Source organism: Muntiacus reevesi, chromosome 9 (genome assembly GCF_963930625.1).
Source record: "Muntiacus reevesi chromosome 9, mMunRee1.1, whole genome shotgun sequence".
NCBI classification, from domain to species: Eukaryota; Metazoa; Chordata; class Mammalia; order Artiodactyla; family Cervidae; genus Muntiacus; species Muntiacus reevesi.
The window spans coordinates 62,651,637-62,669,570 of record NC_089257.1 but is presented as its reverse complement, the minus strand read 5'-3'; the positions used below and the strand labels follow the sequence as shown (position 1 = coordinate 62,669,570).

The window sequence follows — 17,934 nt, the reverse complement described above, 5'->3', positions numbered from 1 at the left end:
TGGTGTGACTGAGGAACAACACTTAAAATTTTCACTTAATTTTAAACTTAGCCACATGCACCTAGAGCTACCATTTATCCATGCAGTTCTGAAGGGTTACTACTTAAATGCTGACAAATTTAGGCATAGTATTTGTTAGGTCAGCTGAAATTACCTTTATGGCATTCAGGAAATATTGGTGACATGGGTCTCTGCTCTCTAACTCTCAGGATGTTTTCATGCCTGTGGAAGCCTCTCCCACCCTGCACACAGCTTGCAGAAGCTTAGTTCGCTGATCAGGAACTGAACCCAGGCCATGGCAGTGAGAGTGGAAGTCCTAACCACTGGACTGCCAGGGAATTTTCTGGAAGTTTTGATTACTCTACCTTTTCCCTCTTTTTTTAGTCAGTTTGTAAATGCACTTTCTACTCTCTAGGATAATTTGTTTAAAATGGATCCAGAGGGTTGCATAAACAGAAATTTTGGTGTCTGAATATCTCATCAGGTGCCTGGCATCAGGAATAGATATTATCCATAAATATTTGCTGAATGAATGAATAACATATAAATGATTTATATAATATACTTGGGGAAAATGCTGCATTATTTACTTAAGGTGAGACAGTTTCTAGGACAAACTAGGTAGTTCTGGGCTTTGGTTTAGTGTGGCCCTAAGCAGGAATCTTGTCTTGGTCCCACTAGTGGAAAGAAGTGAGACAGTTCACAGATCATCAGAAAAGGTACACGATAACAAGATAAACTTGCACTAAAATAGGCGTTTCAGTGGATTCAGTTCAATTTTATTTTTTATTTATTTATTTATTTTTACGTCAGACAGGTAATGTGCCAATGTCGTAACAAGGTTTGGAGGGAGGCACATGTCATGCAGCAGCGTGAACACCCAATCATCATGCTCATGAACTACAAAAGGATCGATTCAGTTCAATTTTAGACTTCAAATTCAGTTTCATTAAGTTGAGGACTGAAATATATATCCAAGCCCTAAGACAGACCCTGTAGCATTATAGTGGTAGACAAAGGACTTGTTGGGTAGTTTCAGTCCATTTTGTATTCAGATTACTATGAATATTTACCTCATAAGAAAGCAGAACTAATTTGACTATAAGAAATAATGACTAATCATTTTGTGTGGTGCTAGTCAGTACTGGGAAGCAAGGCATTTGAGTCCCATTTCAAAAATAAATTGATAATTTCTCTTTTAAATCCTCGAGGTAGGTGAAATTGCTGATCAAAGGATTCAGAGACTTGGATTTAATCTAAATAATGAGCAGTCCTTTTTTCAACTCCCAAAATGACCCTGAATAAAGTTTCACTGATTCTTGCTGTCAAATTGACACTTGTTTCAGTTGCTTCTCCTAAATGAAGTTTGCTTATGGTATTCCTTGTTATTCTAGGATGCGAAAATGTCAGAATCTACAATGGATGCCTTCCAAAGCCTACCTTCAGAAGCAAGCAAAAGGTAGTGTTATAAAAAGATCTTTTCCAAAATGCTTCCTGCTTTAATGTCATTGGTACACACTACTAAGTAGTGTAAAGATTCTTTTCAAGAGCTGCTCTTTCCGGGATGGTTGTTGAAACTGGGTGATAGGTACATGAATGTTCATTTTACTATTCCTTGGAATATGTTTGAAAATTTCCATAATAAAATTTTTTTAAAAAAGTCATATAAAATTACATTGTTTCTTTTTCTCTTTTTTTTTTTACATTACGTTTCATTTCCTTAAAATGATAAAAGTATACCGGTTTGAGTTGCCAACTTGGCAAGTTCAGCCTTTCAGGGTCAATGTTAGCTGTCGGAAACTCAGACTAAGGTTGTTACATTCTTATATTTATATATTATTTATTTATTTATATATTCTTTATTTATTTAAATAATGCTTGGCCTTCATTGTGGCACTTGAGCTAGAGAATTCTAGAGCCTGTATCATGAGGACTTCCCTGGTTGCAGCGTGTGGGCTTAGTTGTGGTATGTGGAATCTTAGGGATCAAACCCAGGCCCCCTACATTGGTAGTGCAGTCTTATCCACTGGACTGCCAGGGAAGTCCTTTTACTTATATTTTTAATAGAATTTTCTCGCGTTAAAAAATCTTGCTTTCTGCACCCTCCTCCAGCTGTGAAAAAGAAAGAGAAGAAATCTAAGACCAGTGAAAAGAAGGAAAGCAAAGAGAGCAGCGTTGTGAAGAACTCGGTGGACTCTAGTCAGAAATCTACCCCATCGGCAAGAGAGGATCCTGCCCCTAAGAAAAGCAGCAGTGACCCTCCTCCCCGCAAACCCGTGGAGGACAAGAGTGAGGAAGGGAACACCGCCACCCCAGGACCTGAGGCCAAGCACGCGGCCACACCCACTTCCAGGAAGTCCAGCAAGCAGGTCTCCCAGCCGGCACCAGCCATCCCCCCACAACCCCCCAGCGCAGCACCACCGAGAAAAGAAGTTCCCAAGACCACTCCCAGTGAGCCCAAGAAAAAGCCACCTCCACCTCCAGAGTCAGGTGAGTGAGGACGGCAGATGGAGCAACCCCAGAGGGCCCTGGAGTCTCAAACAGCATCTGGAAACCTGGAATGTCTGTTTTTAAGTCTTTGGTACAGGAAAATTAGCTCTCTCTAACTGTTAAATAATAATAAAGAATGGAAGTGAAAACCAGTTAAGTTGGAGATACTGTGTTAATTTCCTATTTAAAGCCTAGAGTTTAAATAGCTCTTTGTTTTTTCTAATGCCCACTTCCTCACAGGGCCATCAGTCCCAGAGTCATCACTGCTGTTTAGCATTAGTTGAGTGTGGAGTGGCATCTGACTGCAATTTCTTTTGAATTCTTTAGGTCCAGAGCAAAGCAAGCAGAAAAAAGTGGCTCCTCGCCCAAGTATTCCTGTAAAACAAAAGCCAAAAGAAAAGGTGAGGAGAGATTTGTTTTCTCTGCTGTTTCTCAAGCATGGGTTCTGTTCTGTAGGAAGGTGGCCCAGTCCTGAACAATTACAGGATTGAGTGATACTGCATTTTTGCTTCTATGTAGATGGCAGTGGAGTTTCTTAAAATTAGCAGACTTAAGGTTTAAGCTTTAGCTCCCTTTTCCCCCCGGTTGTTTTCCCCTTCTTTGTAACCCCACATGCTTATGTGTACATTACAGGCTGCTTAGTATAATTTTTCTCCCCCTCAACATCCTTTAGCAGTATTTGTCTATAACAGTCACCCTTCTCTGTGTCCACTATTTTTATTATGTAGAGACAGGTCTTTAAGAATCTTCTGGTGTGCATGCACGTCTAGGCCAATGCTTTGGAGCACATCGGCAGTGCTGAAAAGAGAAGCAAATGCCAAGTTCTCAATAAGTCATGCTCCAGAGTCATTGTCTGTTTCTAACTGTGATGATGAAGCGTGGTCCTGCTGCAAATTTGAAATCATTGATGAGCACAGAGGTGGGAAAATTGTCTTGAATCTCATAGGCAGGTTACACAAATGTGGATCAATGAGCTCCACATTTGATGTGTGCAAGTCCCAAGATCTAGAACAGTGGCAGAATAATCTGCTTCTGTCTCATCAGCGTGGCTTCATTGTACTGACAGCCTCAGCAGGCATCATGGACCACAAGGAAGCAAGACGAAGATGCATGAGAGCGAAAATCCTGGCATGTTTTTTCCAGGGATATAATACATATGTGCCAATAAAGTGCCTCAGTGGTGGGGCAGGGGGAGGAACTGAAGATTGCTTCTCTGTCTCTCTAGGATACTTAAATGGGAAGCATGTTTTCCAGAACTAGTAGTACGGTTTGTTGTTTGCGTTATTATCTGTTGTGAAGAGTGAAGGCAAGCCGGATGTGGATTTGTCCTTTATCCATCTTCTGTCCCTGCAGGAGAAACCACCTCCGGTCAATAAGCAGGAAAACGCAGGCACTTTGAACATCCTCAGCACTCTCTCCAATGGCAATAGCTCCAAGCAGAAAGTTCCAGCAGATGGCGTCCACAGGATCAGAGTGGACTTTAAGGTAAGTGTTCAGTGACCACAGAGTGTATTGAGTATTATGAACTTTATGAATTTATTTTTAAATTTTTTTACTTTTGGCTGTCTTTATTGCTGCACGCAGGCTTTCTCTAATTGGTGGAGAGCAGGGCTCCTCTCGAGCTGTGGTACACGGCCTCTCACTGTGGTGGCTTCTCTTGTGGAGCACGGGCTCTAGGCACACGGGCTTCAGTGGTTGTGGCACAGGGGCTCATTAGTTGTGACTCACGGGCCCTAGAGCATCTAGGCTTCAGTATCTGTGGGGCATGGGCCTCATTGCTCTGTGGCATGTGGAATCTTTCCGGACCAAGGATCGAACCCATGTCATTGGCAGGCACATGCTTAACTATGCTGCCCCCAGGGGAAGTCCAAGTGTTGTGGACTTTAAATCAAGAAAATGATGTTACCTGGAGAAGGAAATGGCAACCCACTCCAGTATTCTTGCCGGGGAAATTCCATGGACAGAGGAGCCTGGTGGTCTCCAGCACGTGGGGTCACGAATAGTCAGACACGGCTTGAGGACTAAACAACAGAACAGTTTAGGAAATGGGAGTTTTGTGTTAAACAAACAAGTAAAAGAAAATGATGTTACCAAAGGCATTGAATAAGAAGAAATCCTTGCCGCGGGCAGTAGGGGTGGGTGAAGAGCTGCCATTAATAGATGGCTCAGGTGTGTAAGAGCTCTGGTCACTTGTTACCAGGTCAGTCTGTGAACTGACTGGAGGACAGGCACGGAGACAGCCCTGCCCATCCTGAGCTCTAAAGTGCATTTCAATGAGAACAGTGTCTGAGGAAGTGATTGTTTCACATAGAAATTATCAAACCGTGATGATCACTTGAATCAGCCAAACTCTTAAGGGAAATCCAGTCCCAATAAATTTTTGCATTGTGGTTAACAGGTGAGCCTTTTAAGAGATTGTGTTTGAGATTTAAAATTTTCAAAGCAGCAGTTTTGAATTCATTGAAATTAAATATTCTTGACATTCTGGTGTCACTCTGTTTTTATGCTTTTTATCCTTATTTTCAATGCAGTGTTGTGTCATATGGCTCTTGTAAATGATCTTTCTCTCTCTCCACAGGAGGATTGTGAAGCAGAAAATGTGTGGGAGATGGGAGGCTTAGGAATCTTGACCTCTGTCCCTATAACACCCAGGGTAGTTTGCTTTCTCTGTGCCAGTAGTGGGCATGTAGAGGTAAGATCTCCTGCTTCTTGGTACCCCAGACAGTATGAGAGATTATTTTGCTGTGGTGAAAGAAATCATTATATTCTGTTTCATTGGTTTATAGCAGGCACTATACCCTGTTTAAACCAGCAAATGAAATATTTTTGTTTTTTGAAATTTCAGGAAGGAGTCTGCTTTTTATTAGAGTAGCAGTTATTGAGTGTGAAAAGTTTTAACAATTTTATCTCTTATAGTAGAGTTCTGATTTTTCTTCTAGGTATCCAAACAAATGATAAATGCTTTTCTAGAAAAAGTTGCTGTTGGTAGTCATTTTATAGTTTTGAATAGTAAAACTACCTTGTCTGTAAAGAGCTCTCAGCAATTAATAAGAAAAAAGAATTAACACCCAGGTAAAAAAAATAGTCTAAAGACAGGAATATATAATTCACAAAATGAGAAGTAAAAACATGGTGTGCGGGGAATGTCAAACTTTCCTATTACCATACCCTGTAAATTAAAACATGGTAAAAAAGGATCAAGTGTAAATGGAGACTTTCTGTTTCTGAAAATCTAATTAAAATCTTTTGAGAAGATTGTTTGGAAATATGTATTTATCTTTAAAATGGGTATACCCTCTAACCCAGCAGTTGCATTCCAGGCTTTTATCTTGAAGATATAATTAGGTAACCCAGCAAATATGTATATGTATGTATATATGTGTTTCTATATGTATACATATTTGTATGTACATATGATAAACAGAAGAGCTTTTTTCAGTATTTATGATAATGAAAAACTGGAGACAACTCCAGAAGTTATCAGTAAGGGGCTGCTACCTTGGTTAAAATAATTATAAGGCATGTGTATAAAGGCAAATATGAAGTCCTTAAGATAATGTTAGGTTCATAATGACATGGAAAGATGTCCATGACACATCACTGAGTTAAAAGAGCAGGTCACAGAATAGTATGTAAAGCAGAGTCTGATTTTGGTTTGGAAAAATATTTTTGAAATATATACACAAGAAGAATTCTGAACGATTTACACCAGAATCTTGAGCATGTAGTCAGATTATTGGTGACTTTTGTTATTTTCTTTATTTTTTTGAGTGTTTTCGCAGTGAGTATTTGCTACCTGTACAATAAAGGAGAAAAAATAGCACAGTTCTAAATAGGAAGGAGTAATATTTTCATTCATGTATTTCTCAGTTCCTGAATACCTCCTTAGCTTATTATCTCATATGTATTCTGAGGTCATAAAACCTAAAGCCAAGTTGTAATCCAGATGTTGAATAATCACTGGCTGAGAGATTCAGTCCTGCCCACTTGCTATTTTAAATTATGCATTAGCAAAATTACAAATTATTGCCTAGTATTCATTCTTTGGGCTTCCCTGGTGGCTCAGACGGTAAAGAATCTGCCTGCAATACAGGAGACCTGGGTTCGATCCCTGGGTTGGGAAGATCTCCTGGAGAAGGGGATGGCAACTCATTCTAGTATTCTTGGCTGGAGCATCCGAATGGACAGAGGAGCCTGGCAGGCTCTAATCCATGGGACTGCAAAGAGTCAGACGTGACTGAGTGTCACAGCACGGCACAGCACATTCATTCTTTGCTTCCCTGGTGGCTCAGCGGTACAGAATCTGGCTGCCAATGCAAGAGATGCAGGTTTAATCCCTGGTCCGGGAAGATCCCCTGGAGAAGGAAATGGCAACCTGCCTCCAGTATTCTTATTTGGTAAACCCTATGGACAGAGGATCCTGGCAGGCTACAGTCCATGGGGTCGCAAAAGAGTCAGACACAACTCAGTGACTGAGTAACACCAATTCATTCTTTAAGGAAATATTTTCTTAGTGCCTGTTACAAACAGCATATTGTTCTAAGTGCTAAGGTTGCTTTAGATAGCACTGAAACTAAGACTATTCAATTTGTAAGTGCCAGGCGTCAACTGTATCTCTTTTCCTACTCAATTCAAGGCTTTACATGCACACACATGCTCCCCACAGGAATAACTTACTTTCGTAACACCGGTACTTCAGCTTCTGTGTTAAAACAGGTTGCTTTTTTTTCCCCAGAGTATAATTGCTCAAATTTAAATTGTATAGCCGTGCAAAGCAGTCCCACAGGATTCCTAAAAACTGAATTAGCAAATGAACAGCCCACTGCTCGCACTGCACTCCTAAAGCACCGTCAGTAATTGGTGAACTCTCCCACCATTGAAACCTTTTCTATTTGCATGATTTTGGATTTACAGAAAAGCTGCAAGAGTGGTACAAAGAATTTCCATATACCCTGTACCTGGATTCTCCAAACAATATTTTTAATTTACCTTATCCTTTTCTCTTTGTATGTGTATTTTACAGAATAAGAAATAAAATATATATATTTTACATGTAGACATTTTTTCTTAAATTTGAGGGCAAGTTATATGCCCCTTTAAAAACCACTAAATGTTACACGGTGTATTTCCAAGGACATCCTTTTATATAATCACAGTATAATTATAAAAATCAGGAAATTAACATTGGTATATTATAGATATCTAGTAGACTATAGTTTTGACCCACTAAATCTTTTATGGCAAAAGAAAATTATGAGTCACCCTTATTTGAATTTTTGAAAATCCCTGTTTCAGAATGAGAGTAACATGTTTCTAAAATAAGAGATGGGAAGGACAAATCAGAACTTACAGTTGTTTAGTAGGTTGTAGAAAACCTTTAAAACCCTCCCTATTTCCCCGTATCACACTCTTTTACATTGCCTTAGTGCTTTATTGATAACTTCTTTTATGGTACTTAGCACATTCTATTAAATCTTTAGATTATATATCTATTTAATTATTTCATTTTATTTATACATATTTATTTATTTAGCTGCCCTGGGTCTTAGTTACAACATGCAGGAGTTTTTAGTTGTGGCACATGAACTCTTAGTTGCGGCATGGGGGATCGAGTTCCCTGACCAAGGATGGAACCTGGGCCCCTTGCCTTACAAGTGCGAGGTCTTAGCCACTGGACCGCCGGAGAACTCCCTGCTTAGTTATTTTATAATTTTATTATTACTACTTTAGTCCTCTGAAGCTCCTGCAGTTCCCAGTATTCTCCTTTTTTTTTAAACGTAATCATTGCTTAGTGAACATATTGAATAAAAAGTATATACTGCTGGACTTCTAAAGGTCAAAATAAGCAGGTAGGATTTGGTTGATATTTCTGCATGGTATTTGATAACCTCTGTACTCCTGTCTTACCCTAGTTTGTGTATTGCCAAGTCTGTTGTGAGCCCTTCCACAAGTTTTGTTTGGAGGAGAACGAGCGCCCTCTGGAGGACCAGCTGGAAAACTGGTGTTGTCGCCGCTGCAAGTTCTGTCATGTTTGTGGGAGGCAGCATCAGGCTACAAAGGTACAAAGCTCGGTGATGGAATCACTTAGCGTGTTACTCTCTGTCTTCATTTCTGCCTTTTAATTTAGAATTTTTTATCTATATTTTTTCTCAGTTGGCTTAGTCTGGTTTGACTATTTAACCCAGTGTAATCAGTTGCCATCAATATAGAAGAAAATGTGGTATTTGATAAAATCCTCAAACCTGCTTTGTCACAATGTTTATGACACTGAGTACCTTTGGCAGGAAATAAACCCCTATGCCTTGAGAGTAATTTATGAGGAAATTTAAACTGTTACAGTGATGTGCTGGATTTACCTGAGAAGTATGAAATGGGTAATAAGTGGAGGTGAGATGACATCCACCGTTTTGCTGTCTTATTTTCCTACAGCAGCTGCTGGAGTGTAACAAGTGCCGAAACAGCTATCACCCTGAGTGCCTGGGACCAAATTACCCCACCAAACCCACAAAGAAAAAGAAAGTTTGGGTGAGTATACACAATGTGAACTTGCAAGAATTGTCTTGGGGCTGGGCTGCTGGGCTTGCCCAAGTTGTAAGAGGACCATCCTGCTTGAGGGGAGAAGAGCCGTTCTAGTCGAGAAATCAACTCTGGAAATGGATTTCTTCAAGATCTTCTTAAAGAGAAGAGATATTAAAAATAAGAAGTTCCGATTGACTTTGCATCTCTTCCAGATCTGTACCAAGTGTGTTCGCTGCAAGAGCTGTGGATCCACGACTCCTGGCAAAGGGTGGGATGCACAGTGGTCTCACGATTTCTCACTGTGCCATGATTGTGCCAAACTCTTTGCTAAAGGTAACTCAGAAAAGCTCGCTTTGTCAGCTTTTAGAGGTTGGTCTTAGTGTTTGGGAGGTGAAGTGGGCATTGCAGTGGAAGGACCATTCTTGTCAAGGATGCCATTTAGACACATTTCCTGAGTTCCTGGTCTTGCTCTTTTCTTTACACACGGAACTGTAGCAACTAGAAAGGTTTTCTTATCTTTCGGGGCGTGAATTAAGGGGACATTTTTTTTTTACAGGAAATTTGTAATGGTGGGCATGAGTAAGGATGGGACACCGCCAAGGCTGTCATGCTTGCAAGACCCTCCATTTATCCAAGGGGCCACAATTAGGGATGTATTTGACCCCCCCACAGCCATCTGTGATAGGCTGCTTTTGAGGAAGAAGAGCCGTTTAGTCGAGAAACAAAAACATTTGAAACCATGCTTTCAAATTCATCCCTGTTATACTTAATAAATCCCTGCTTCTTAGAGATGTGGCTCTTCTGGCAACCAGGGAGCTTGAACTTGGCCCTGCAGAGGGCCTCAATCACAGCCTCCTTATTCTGCAGCTTGGTGCAGATGGACATTATAATTGGCCGATGTGGACCCTGGGCACTGTGCCTTGGGGCTCTCCAGAGGCTCCGGATACTGGAGCCTGGAGCATGGACTGGGGACAACATGCCAGTCATGAATGTCCACTGGAAAGGACTGTCTCTAAGATCCTCTAGGGCAACCTGTACAGGTAACGGCTGCCTACACTCCTATGGAGGCTGCCGTGTGCAGCCCTTGTACACGGGGCCCCCGTGGGGAGAAGAGCACAGTCTGCTTAATTGGCTGCAAAGGGGATTGTTTATAGTAACTCACCACAGAGAAATGCTCTAAAGCATTACTTCCCAAAGTGAGGTAAATATACATTTCATTGTTTCAGAAATGATTTTAGGTGGTACTGAGTCCAGGATTTTAGCAGTTGTGCTTGAAAAAGATAATAGCCAATACATTAAACTGACTTAGGATAATAATGATATAAAGTTCACTTTTGAAATTACTTGAATTAAGCAAATCAATATTGTATATTAAGTAAAAAATAATAGATGATACACAGATAAACTGATAAAGGTTGTATACTTTTCTGAATTTTAGGAAGCACTGCTCTAAACTCTAATGTAAAAGCAGTAGGAATAAGGGAGAAGTGTAAATTAGCTGTGTTTTTTACTCCCATTACCTTCTCCTCTTTTTAAAAAAAATTTAAACATTTCTTTGGAATGTTTAAGAGAAAAAGCTCTGTGTTCCATTCTTTTTCTGTTATCTATAAAAGCTACCTTTTGACCTTTAAAAAAATGGGTCTAAAGAAGAGAACTAGTGGAATATTATGTGAGCTCAGAATAATCTTGACACTTTACAGATGTGTGAACATTTCATGGTAGATGAAGGCTGGCATTTGTAAGTAGTTTCAGAAGCAGACTGTCGTGGCTTACATTTTAGATCAGATTGGTCGTATGTGAGTCGAGGGTGTTAGAGGCATTGGTGTGTGAACCCCAGCACTGCTGAAAACTTCGCTTTGCTTTCAGGAAACTTCTGCCCTCTCTGCGACAAGTGTTATGATGATGATGACTATGAGAGTAAGATGATGCAGTGTGGGAAGTGTGATCGATGGGTCCATTCCAAATGTGAGAATCTTTCAGGTACAGAAGGTTGGAGTCTTTTTATTACAATTTCCTTCTTTCTTGGTACACTGCACTAGTAGCCCCAAAGTACTATAAGTATAACATTACAGTCGTGCTATTACTTGAAGTCTTTTTAAATTTATTTTTTGTCTCTAAAATAAGATCACTGTATTACATTGTGCTCATTTACCTTGAACACATTCTTTAAAATAATTAAATGTTGTCTTTTGTGGATACCATAACCTGTTGGCTCTCCAATAGCTGAATCCTGAATTAGTGGTAATACTGTCCCTTTGGAGATTAATACGTATGTGTTCTTAGGGGGTGTGAGAGACTTAATAACGTTCCTAACATACAGCCCGATGTTAAGTTCAGTGGGATAACTTCCTCTTTTCCCCCTTTTCCACTCTGAGAGCACCTTGTCACTGTAGGTTTTTGTCTCCCCAGATGAGATGTATGAGATTCTGTCTAATCTGCCAGAGAGTGTGGCCTACACGTGTGTGAACTGCACAGAGCGGCACCCTGCGGAGTGGCGACTGGCCCTTGAGAAAGAGCTCCAGATCTCGCTGAAGCAAGTACTGACAGCCTTGTTGAACTCTCGGACCACCAGCCACCTGCTACGCTACCGACAGGTAGGCTCAGGTGTCGTTCTATATCCTGAGAGCTTGTTCTTTGGTCGCTTTTACCTAGTCATGGAGTGTGTTCGTTTTTGTGTCTGTGTGCTTCTCAATTTGTTTTCTTTTGCTTCATTCTTCATTTAGATTTGTAGAGTTCCTTGTTTTGGCCTTAGGCCAGTGAGAAAAACTTTAACACCAAGAGTAAAACGCTTCTCTGGGGTACAAAGAAGGAAGGGGCCGTGTCTCTTTCAGAGGTCTTGCTGTTGTAATACGAAATTTGAACTTTGTATTCTGAAGGATATGGGGAGTCAATGAAGGACTTCACTCAAAAGAGTAACCTGATGAGAGTTACTTTTTCAGTTCAATTCAGTCGCTCAGTCGTGACTGACTCTTTGTGATACCATGGACTGCAGCATGCCAGGCCTCCCTGTTCATCACCAATTCTCGGAGTTTACTCAAACTCATGTCCATTGAGTCGGTGACGTCATCCAACCATCTCATCCTCTGTCGACCCTTCTCCTGCCTTCAGTCTTGCCCAGCATCAGGGTCTTTTCAGATGAGTCAGTTCTTCACATCAGGTGGCCAAAGTATTGGAGTTTCAGCTTCAGCATCAGTCCTTCCAATGAGTATTCAGGACTGATTTCCTTTAGGATGGACTGGTTGGATTTCCTTGCAGTCCAAGGGACTCTCAAGAATCTTCTCCAACACCACAGTTCAAAAGCATCATTTCTTCGGCGCTCAGTTTTCTTTATAGTCCATCTCTCACATCCGTACATGACTACTGGATAAACCATAGCTTTGACTAGACGGATCTTTGTTGGCAAAGTAATGTCTCTGCTTTTTAATATGCTGTCTAGGTTGCTTTTTAGGGGAGGAAAAAAAAACCTGTAACAATGACTTGAGTGAGACGGAAGATTGGCGAGGACTGAGCCTAGAGGTGGGAGCCATGGTTGGGAGGCAGGTATAGTGCTTTAGGTAAGAGGGAGCAGGGTGGTGATGGCCCGATCTACGAGGGTGGTAGTGGGGCCAGAGGCCTTTCGGCTCCAAGACAGTTCCAGGACTCCTCAGGACACAATTTGAAAATCAGTATGTTTTGTCCATTCAAGTCATGAACTATACATAAATTCGTCATTGGGAACACAGATATAATGTTGGAAGAACCGCATAGCTAACTTTTAACTCAGAGCTAAGCCGCTGCTCTCTCTTTTTTAAAAATAATTTTATGTATTTGTTGTTGGCTCTGCTGGGTCTGTACTGCTTCTTGGGCTTTTCTGTGTTTGTAGCAAACAGGGGCTGCTCTCCAGTTGCGGGGCACATGCTTCTCGTTGAAGTGACTTCTCTTATGGTGGAGTACAGGCTCTAGACATGCAGGTTTCAGTAGCTGCAGCACATGGGCTCAGTCGTGGCTTTCTGTTCTAGAACACAGGCTCAATAGTTGGGGTGCATAGGCTTAGTTGCTCCGTGGCGTGTAGGATCTTCCCAGTCCAGGAACTGAACCCGTGTCTCCTGCATTGGCAGGTGGATTCTTCACCACCAAGCCACCAGGAAAGTCCTGCTTTATCTTTTAATAAAGTCTATTTTTTAAATAGGAAAATTAGCTGCTGTCTTACTCAAAAGGAATTAGACAGTTTCTGTTTCTTCATACTAGGTTGGGAGTTACCGAGCAAAGCTCCTGAGTTAGCTTAGCCAAGCTATTAGATAGCTGGCTCATTTTAACTTTCCTTTTCTGGTGTTTGAGAAATCTCTGATTATTCTCAAATTCTTTGGGTTTTTATAATATGCATCATCCAGTTGGTGTTCAGTTGCTAAATCGTGTCCAACTCTTTGCTACCCCATGGACTGCAGCATGCCAGGCTTCTCTGTCCTTCACTGTCTCCTGGACTTTGCTCAAATTCATGTTCATTGAGCCAGGGATGCCATCCAACCATCTTGCCCTCTGCTGCCCCCTTCTCCTTTGGTCTGTTTCAATCTTTCCCAGCCTCAGAGTCTTTTCCGATGACTCTTCACATCAGGTGGCCAAAGTATTCGAGCTTCAGTATCTGTCCTTCCAATGAATATTCAGGGTTGATTCCTTTAGGATTGACTGGTTGGATCTCCTTGCTGTCCAAGGGACTCTCAAGAGTCTTAGCCAGCACCACAAGTCAAAAGCACGGATTCTTCGTCACTCAGCCTTCTTTATGGTTCAACTCTCAGATCTGTACATGAATACTGGAAAAACCATAGCTTTGACTATATGAATCTTTGTCAGCAAAGTGATGTCTTTGCTTTTCCAGTCTCTATTAATTTTTTAAATAGAATTTCTATGGGTATACCTCATTTTCAGTGTTAGATAAAATAAACTTTTATTTCCTGACAACAGGCTGCCAAACCTCCGGACTTAAATCCTGAGACAGAGGAGAGTATACCTTCCCGCAGCTCCCCAGAAGGACCTGATCCACCAGTGCTCACTGAGGTCAGCAAACAGGAAGATCAACAGCCTTTAGATCTGGAAGGAGTCAAGAGGAAAATGGACCAAGGGAACTACACATCTGTGGTATGTCTATACAGCAAACTACCCAAATTTCCAGTGCCAGTTTAGCTTCCTTGAATCTTTCTAGGGATGAAGCTGGATGTTAGCACTGAAAGATGATTTATTAGCATTAAAAAATAAAAAATACGTGTGTTGTTTTAGTTCTGTATTTTGGAAGACGGGTTATGATAGAGAGGGTATCATCTTTTTGACTTTCATCTGAGTTCTTTTAAGGTTGTTTTTATATTAAAACTGTTTAGCAGAAATGCTGATGTGAAGTTAGTGGGTTTGCCTCTTGTGAGATACACCTGAATAATGTGTCTTTTTACATTGGATGTTTATTTGAAGATAGAAGTCTTTTAATTTTATGGTTTGAAGAATGAGTAGGAAATGATCTGTTGTCTTATATCCACCGTTCATTTGTTTATTCATTTCAGTCTAAGTGAAAAATCATGGCCCAGTGTGGATAACTTACCATTATACAGCTAACTTATTTGCATTCTTGCCTTATTAGTCTGGCATCTCCTGATTGCTGCAAGTTAACTATGAACTAAATCCCAGAGGCCTCCACTAAAGAGAAATGATACCATATTAAATTAGGGTGTCCGTTTTCTGTTGGATGTCTTTGCTGGATGTTAGGAAGGAAAAGGAAATGATTTTGAGAGCACACTATTCTATGAATAATTAATACTTTGTTTTTGTATACAGTTGGAGTTCAGCGACGATATCGTGAAGATCATTCAAGCAGCCATTAATTCAGATGGAGGGCAGCCAGAGATTAAAAAAGCCAACAGCATGGTCAAGTCCTTCTTTATTCGGGTGAATGATATTAATAGTTCATGTCTTTGATACTTGATCTGTGAGTTGTTACCCCAGGAACAGAACAGGCTTGTTCTTGCCTGTGTTTTGCTTTGCCATGTGTATAAATTATCTTGGTTTAATTAGTTCCTCTGATTTTTTGGGAGGAGATTGGTGAGGTCCCAGAGAGGATGGACTTTCTCTTGGTGTGGCCTGAAATCATCCTTATATTGACAGAGAAGCTGGTGTGAAGTTGTTAGTTTTTATGTGCTTTCCAAATGAATGGTCACATGCTTACATTTTGTTTATTTCTCTGTTAGCAAATGGAACGTGTTTTTCCATGGTTCAGTGTCAAAAAGTCCAGGTTTTGGGAGCCAAATAAAGTATCAAGCAAGTGAGTAAATTCAGTTATTACTTTTTTTTCTCCTCATCAGAAATCTGAGTTTTCTTATCTTTTTAGATTGAGGTTTTATTTTAGACTAGTTTTATTATTGAAGATTAATCAGTTAAATTCCTTTTTACTGCTGGTTTAGAGACAACATTTACTGTTTATTGTAATCTGTTGCCTTTTTATGTATTTGTTATGTTTTAGGGAACTTGTGGCATATGTACAGCACATGTACTATATATATATCCTAGTAATTGGGCTAATTATAACTACGTTCTATTTCATTTACTTCAAATGATGCTCTCAACAGTTTCTGATTCTCCATATTTAACCTTAAACTTATATTTATTCCAGTAAATCCCTTTGATTTTCAGGGTTATCATTTGTTTCTAGAAGTTTAACCAAGAGTCATAATACATCAGGATTTTGTTTTTAAAAATAATAAAGTCCTGTGTAGGCGGTTTTCAAATTCTGTGATTTGTTCTTATATACTGCACAGGCTCAAGCCCTGATGATATCAAGAATTTGACTGTTTTGTTCAGTTTTGGGTATCTTGTAGGAGTTCGATAAATACTTGTTGAATCGATTGTTTCCAGCAGTGGGATGTTACCAAACGCAGTGCTTCCACCTTCACTTGACCATAATTATGCTCAGTGGCAGGAGCGAGAGGAAAACAGCCACACTGAGCAACCTCCTTTAATGAAGAAAATCATTCCAGCTCCCAAACCTAAAGGGCCTGGAGAACCAGACTCACCAACTCCTCTACATCCTCCTACACCACCAATTTTGAGTAAGACACCAAATGAAGATTTGCTATCCATTTCTAAGTGCAAATGATTGACTTTGTGAATCTAAATTTAATGTAATTCCATACTGGACAACTTTCAGGTGCTCCTTAAATGTAATAAAATCATTTTTGTTTCACTTAGGATGTTACCAAAGAATTGATACAAGTAATGTAACAGAAAGCAGAGAGTAAGATAGCATTACTTGGAAAGTGTTTCATAGGCTATAGACTATTTAAGCTATATTGTTTTCTTTTTTTTGCTTAATCAGACATGGTGTTAACAGTTTTAACTGGATGTCTTTTGGGTTCCAAGGTACTGATAGGAGCCGAGAAGATAGTCCGGAACTGAACCCACCCCCAGGCATAGAAGATAACAGACAGTGTGCACTGTGTTTGACCTATGGTGACGACAGTGCTAACGTAAGTACCCTGGTGCACTGAGTTGTGCTTAATAGACTGGCCCATGGTGAACTATTTGTGTCTAAACTTGGTGACCAGTGTAGACTTTTTATTTAATGAATAAAATGATTATTTGTCACTTAGTTTGTGGTACTTGGGATTTTTTTCTATAACTGATTTAGTTGATTTAAAAGGTGACTTACCTTATATTAATATGCTGATTTCTCATAAATTTCTATAGGCGGTTTCTCAAAAAAGACTTTTATGAGAGTCAGTAAAATAGAAGTTGCACATTAAATAACTGTCTCTAATGTAGTTAGCAGTGTGGTTAAGATTCCTAGTTCTGACAGATTGCCTGGATTCACTTCTGTGCTTGGCTGCCTACTTGTTGACCTTGGCGAGGAGCTTAACCTCTGACCCTCAGTTTCATTTTTTAAATAAGGATAATAATTCTTACCTCAGAATGGTTATGAGGATTAAAGGAAATAATGTATGTAAAGCCTTTTGTAGGGCCTGCCTGGCACATAGTAAGCTTATAATTTTTTTTTAAAACATTTTTAATGCAAGCTGAGAGAACTGGCTTTGAAAAATGGTTTTAAAGAAGTCAGTGGGCACTTCTATAAACTTAACACATTGCTTATTTTTTAATTCTTTATAAAATATTTCCAGTCTGTGGAAAAGGTAAAGAGTTGAAAAGTGAAAAGAAAGAAACTTCAAATTGTGATTTTTGTTTGCATCCCTGAGTTAAAGATTTTGAATTGATTTACTGAAGTTATCCTGACTCAGGTAAAGCCAATGCCAAGGAAAACCCTATTTGATGTTACATTCTTTAAAGAAAAAAGGAAATCTCTTTGTTTCACAGGATGCTGGCCGTTTGCTTTACATTGGCCAAAATGAATGGACACATGTAAATTGTGCTTTGTGGTCAGCAGAAGTGTTTGAAGATGATGATGGATCACTAAAGAATGTGCATATGGCTGTGATCAGGGGCAAGCAGCTGGTAAGAACTTGTGGGTGGGTGTCACGGAAAAGACTCCCTCTCAGTTTCCAGGTGTTCCTTCTGAGGCTCAGTGCTGCCCCACTGATGTTTCTCTTGGTGCCTTCAGAATTGTTTAGCCAGCAGCAGATACTGGTGTGCATTGTAGGCAGATTGCTGTTCTGACCCTTGGAGGATGGGTGCAAAAGAAATAGGAAATAGTCTTATCTGGTCAGAGAGATAATTCAGGTGCTCAGGAAAGGTATTCATTTAAGTGGATTAGACAAAACGGCCTCAAAGGTTCCAGTTGAATCAGCACTCTGAGGCTCCTTAGGATAAACCCACAAAGTACATACACAAAGAGGGGCTGTAGAAAATGATTAGTAGCAGCTGAGAGTAATCAGAAAAGGCCATGAAGGAGTAGAATTTTTAAAGCTGTGTTTTGAAGGAGGAGAGAAAATGAAGGATTATCAGAAAGCAACAAAAATA

At 40.1% G+C, this 17,934-nt stretch overlaps 1 protein-coding gene and 2 non-coding genes across 6 annotated transcripts in view; 1 reads left to right on the top strand and 2 right to left on the bottom strand.

Moving 5' to 3' along the window:
* KMT2A (lysine methyltransferase 2A) overlaps nt 1–17,934 on the top strand; it is an 80,265-nt gene that overhangs the window by 36,846 nt on the left and 25,485 nt on the right. For 2 of the 4 annotated variants that reach the window (XM_065944000.1, XM_065943997.1), the window contains 16 exons: nt 1,395–1,459; nt 2,113–2,490; nt 2,818–2,891; nt 3,844–3,975; nt 5,069–5,182; nt 8,403–8,549; nt 8,920–9,015; nt 9,222–9,342; nt 10,876–10,989; nt 11,419–11,603; nt 13,948–14,121; nt 14,806–14,916; nt 15,216–15,289; nt 15,880–16,073; nt 16,384–16,490; nt 17,332–17,469. In XM_065944000.1, the coding sequence (XP_065800072.1) occupies nt 1,395–1,459; nt 2,113–2,490; nt 2,818–2,891; nt 3,844–3,975; nt 5,069–5,182; nt 8,403–8,549; nt 8,920–9,015; nt 9,222–9,342; nt 10,876–10,989; nt 11,419–11,603; nt 13,948–14,121; nt 14,806–14,916; nt 15,216–15,289; nt 15,880–16,073; nt 16,384–16,490; nt 17,332–17,469 (2,224 nt within the window). Of the gene's footprint in view, nt 1–1,394; nt 1,460–2,112; nt 2,491–2,817; nt 2,892–3,843; nt 3,976–5,068; nt 5,183–8,402; nt 8,550–8,919; nt 9,016–9,221; nt 9,343–10,875; nt 10,999–11,418; nt 11,604–13,947; nt 14,122–14,805; nt 14,917–15,215; nt 15,290–15,879; nt 16,074–16,383; nt 16,491–17,331; nt 17,470–17,934 lie in introns of all 4 variants that reach the window. The other 2 variants (XM_065943999.1, XM_065943996.1) reach the window with 1 other exon arrangement.
* LOC136176151 (small nucleolar RNA U13) lies at nt 808–912 on the bottom strand. Its single transcript, XR_010664526.1, has one exon. It is a non-coding gene; the product is annotated as a small nucleolar RNA U13 (small nucleolar RNA).
* On the bottom strand, nt 10,014–10,147 carry LOC136176130 (small nucleolar RNA SNORA70). Its single transcript, XR_010664506.1, has one exon. It is a non-coding gene; the product is annotated as a small nucleolar RNA SNORA70 (small nucleolar RNA).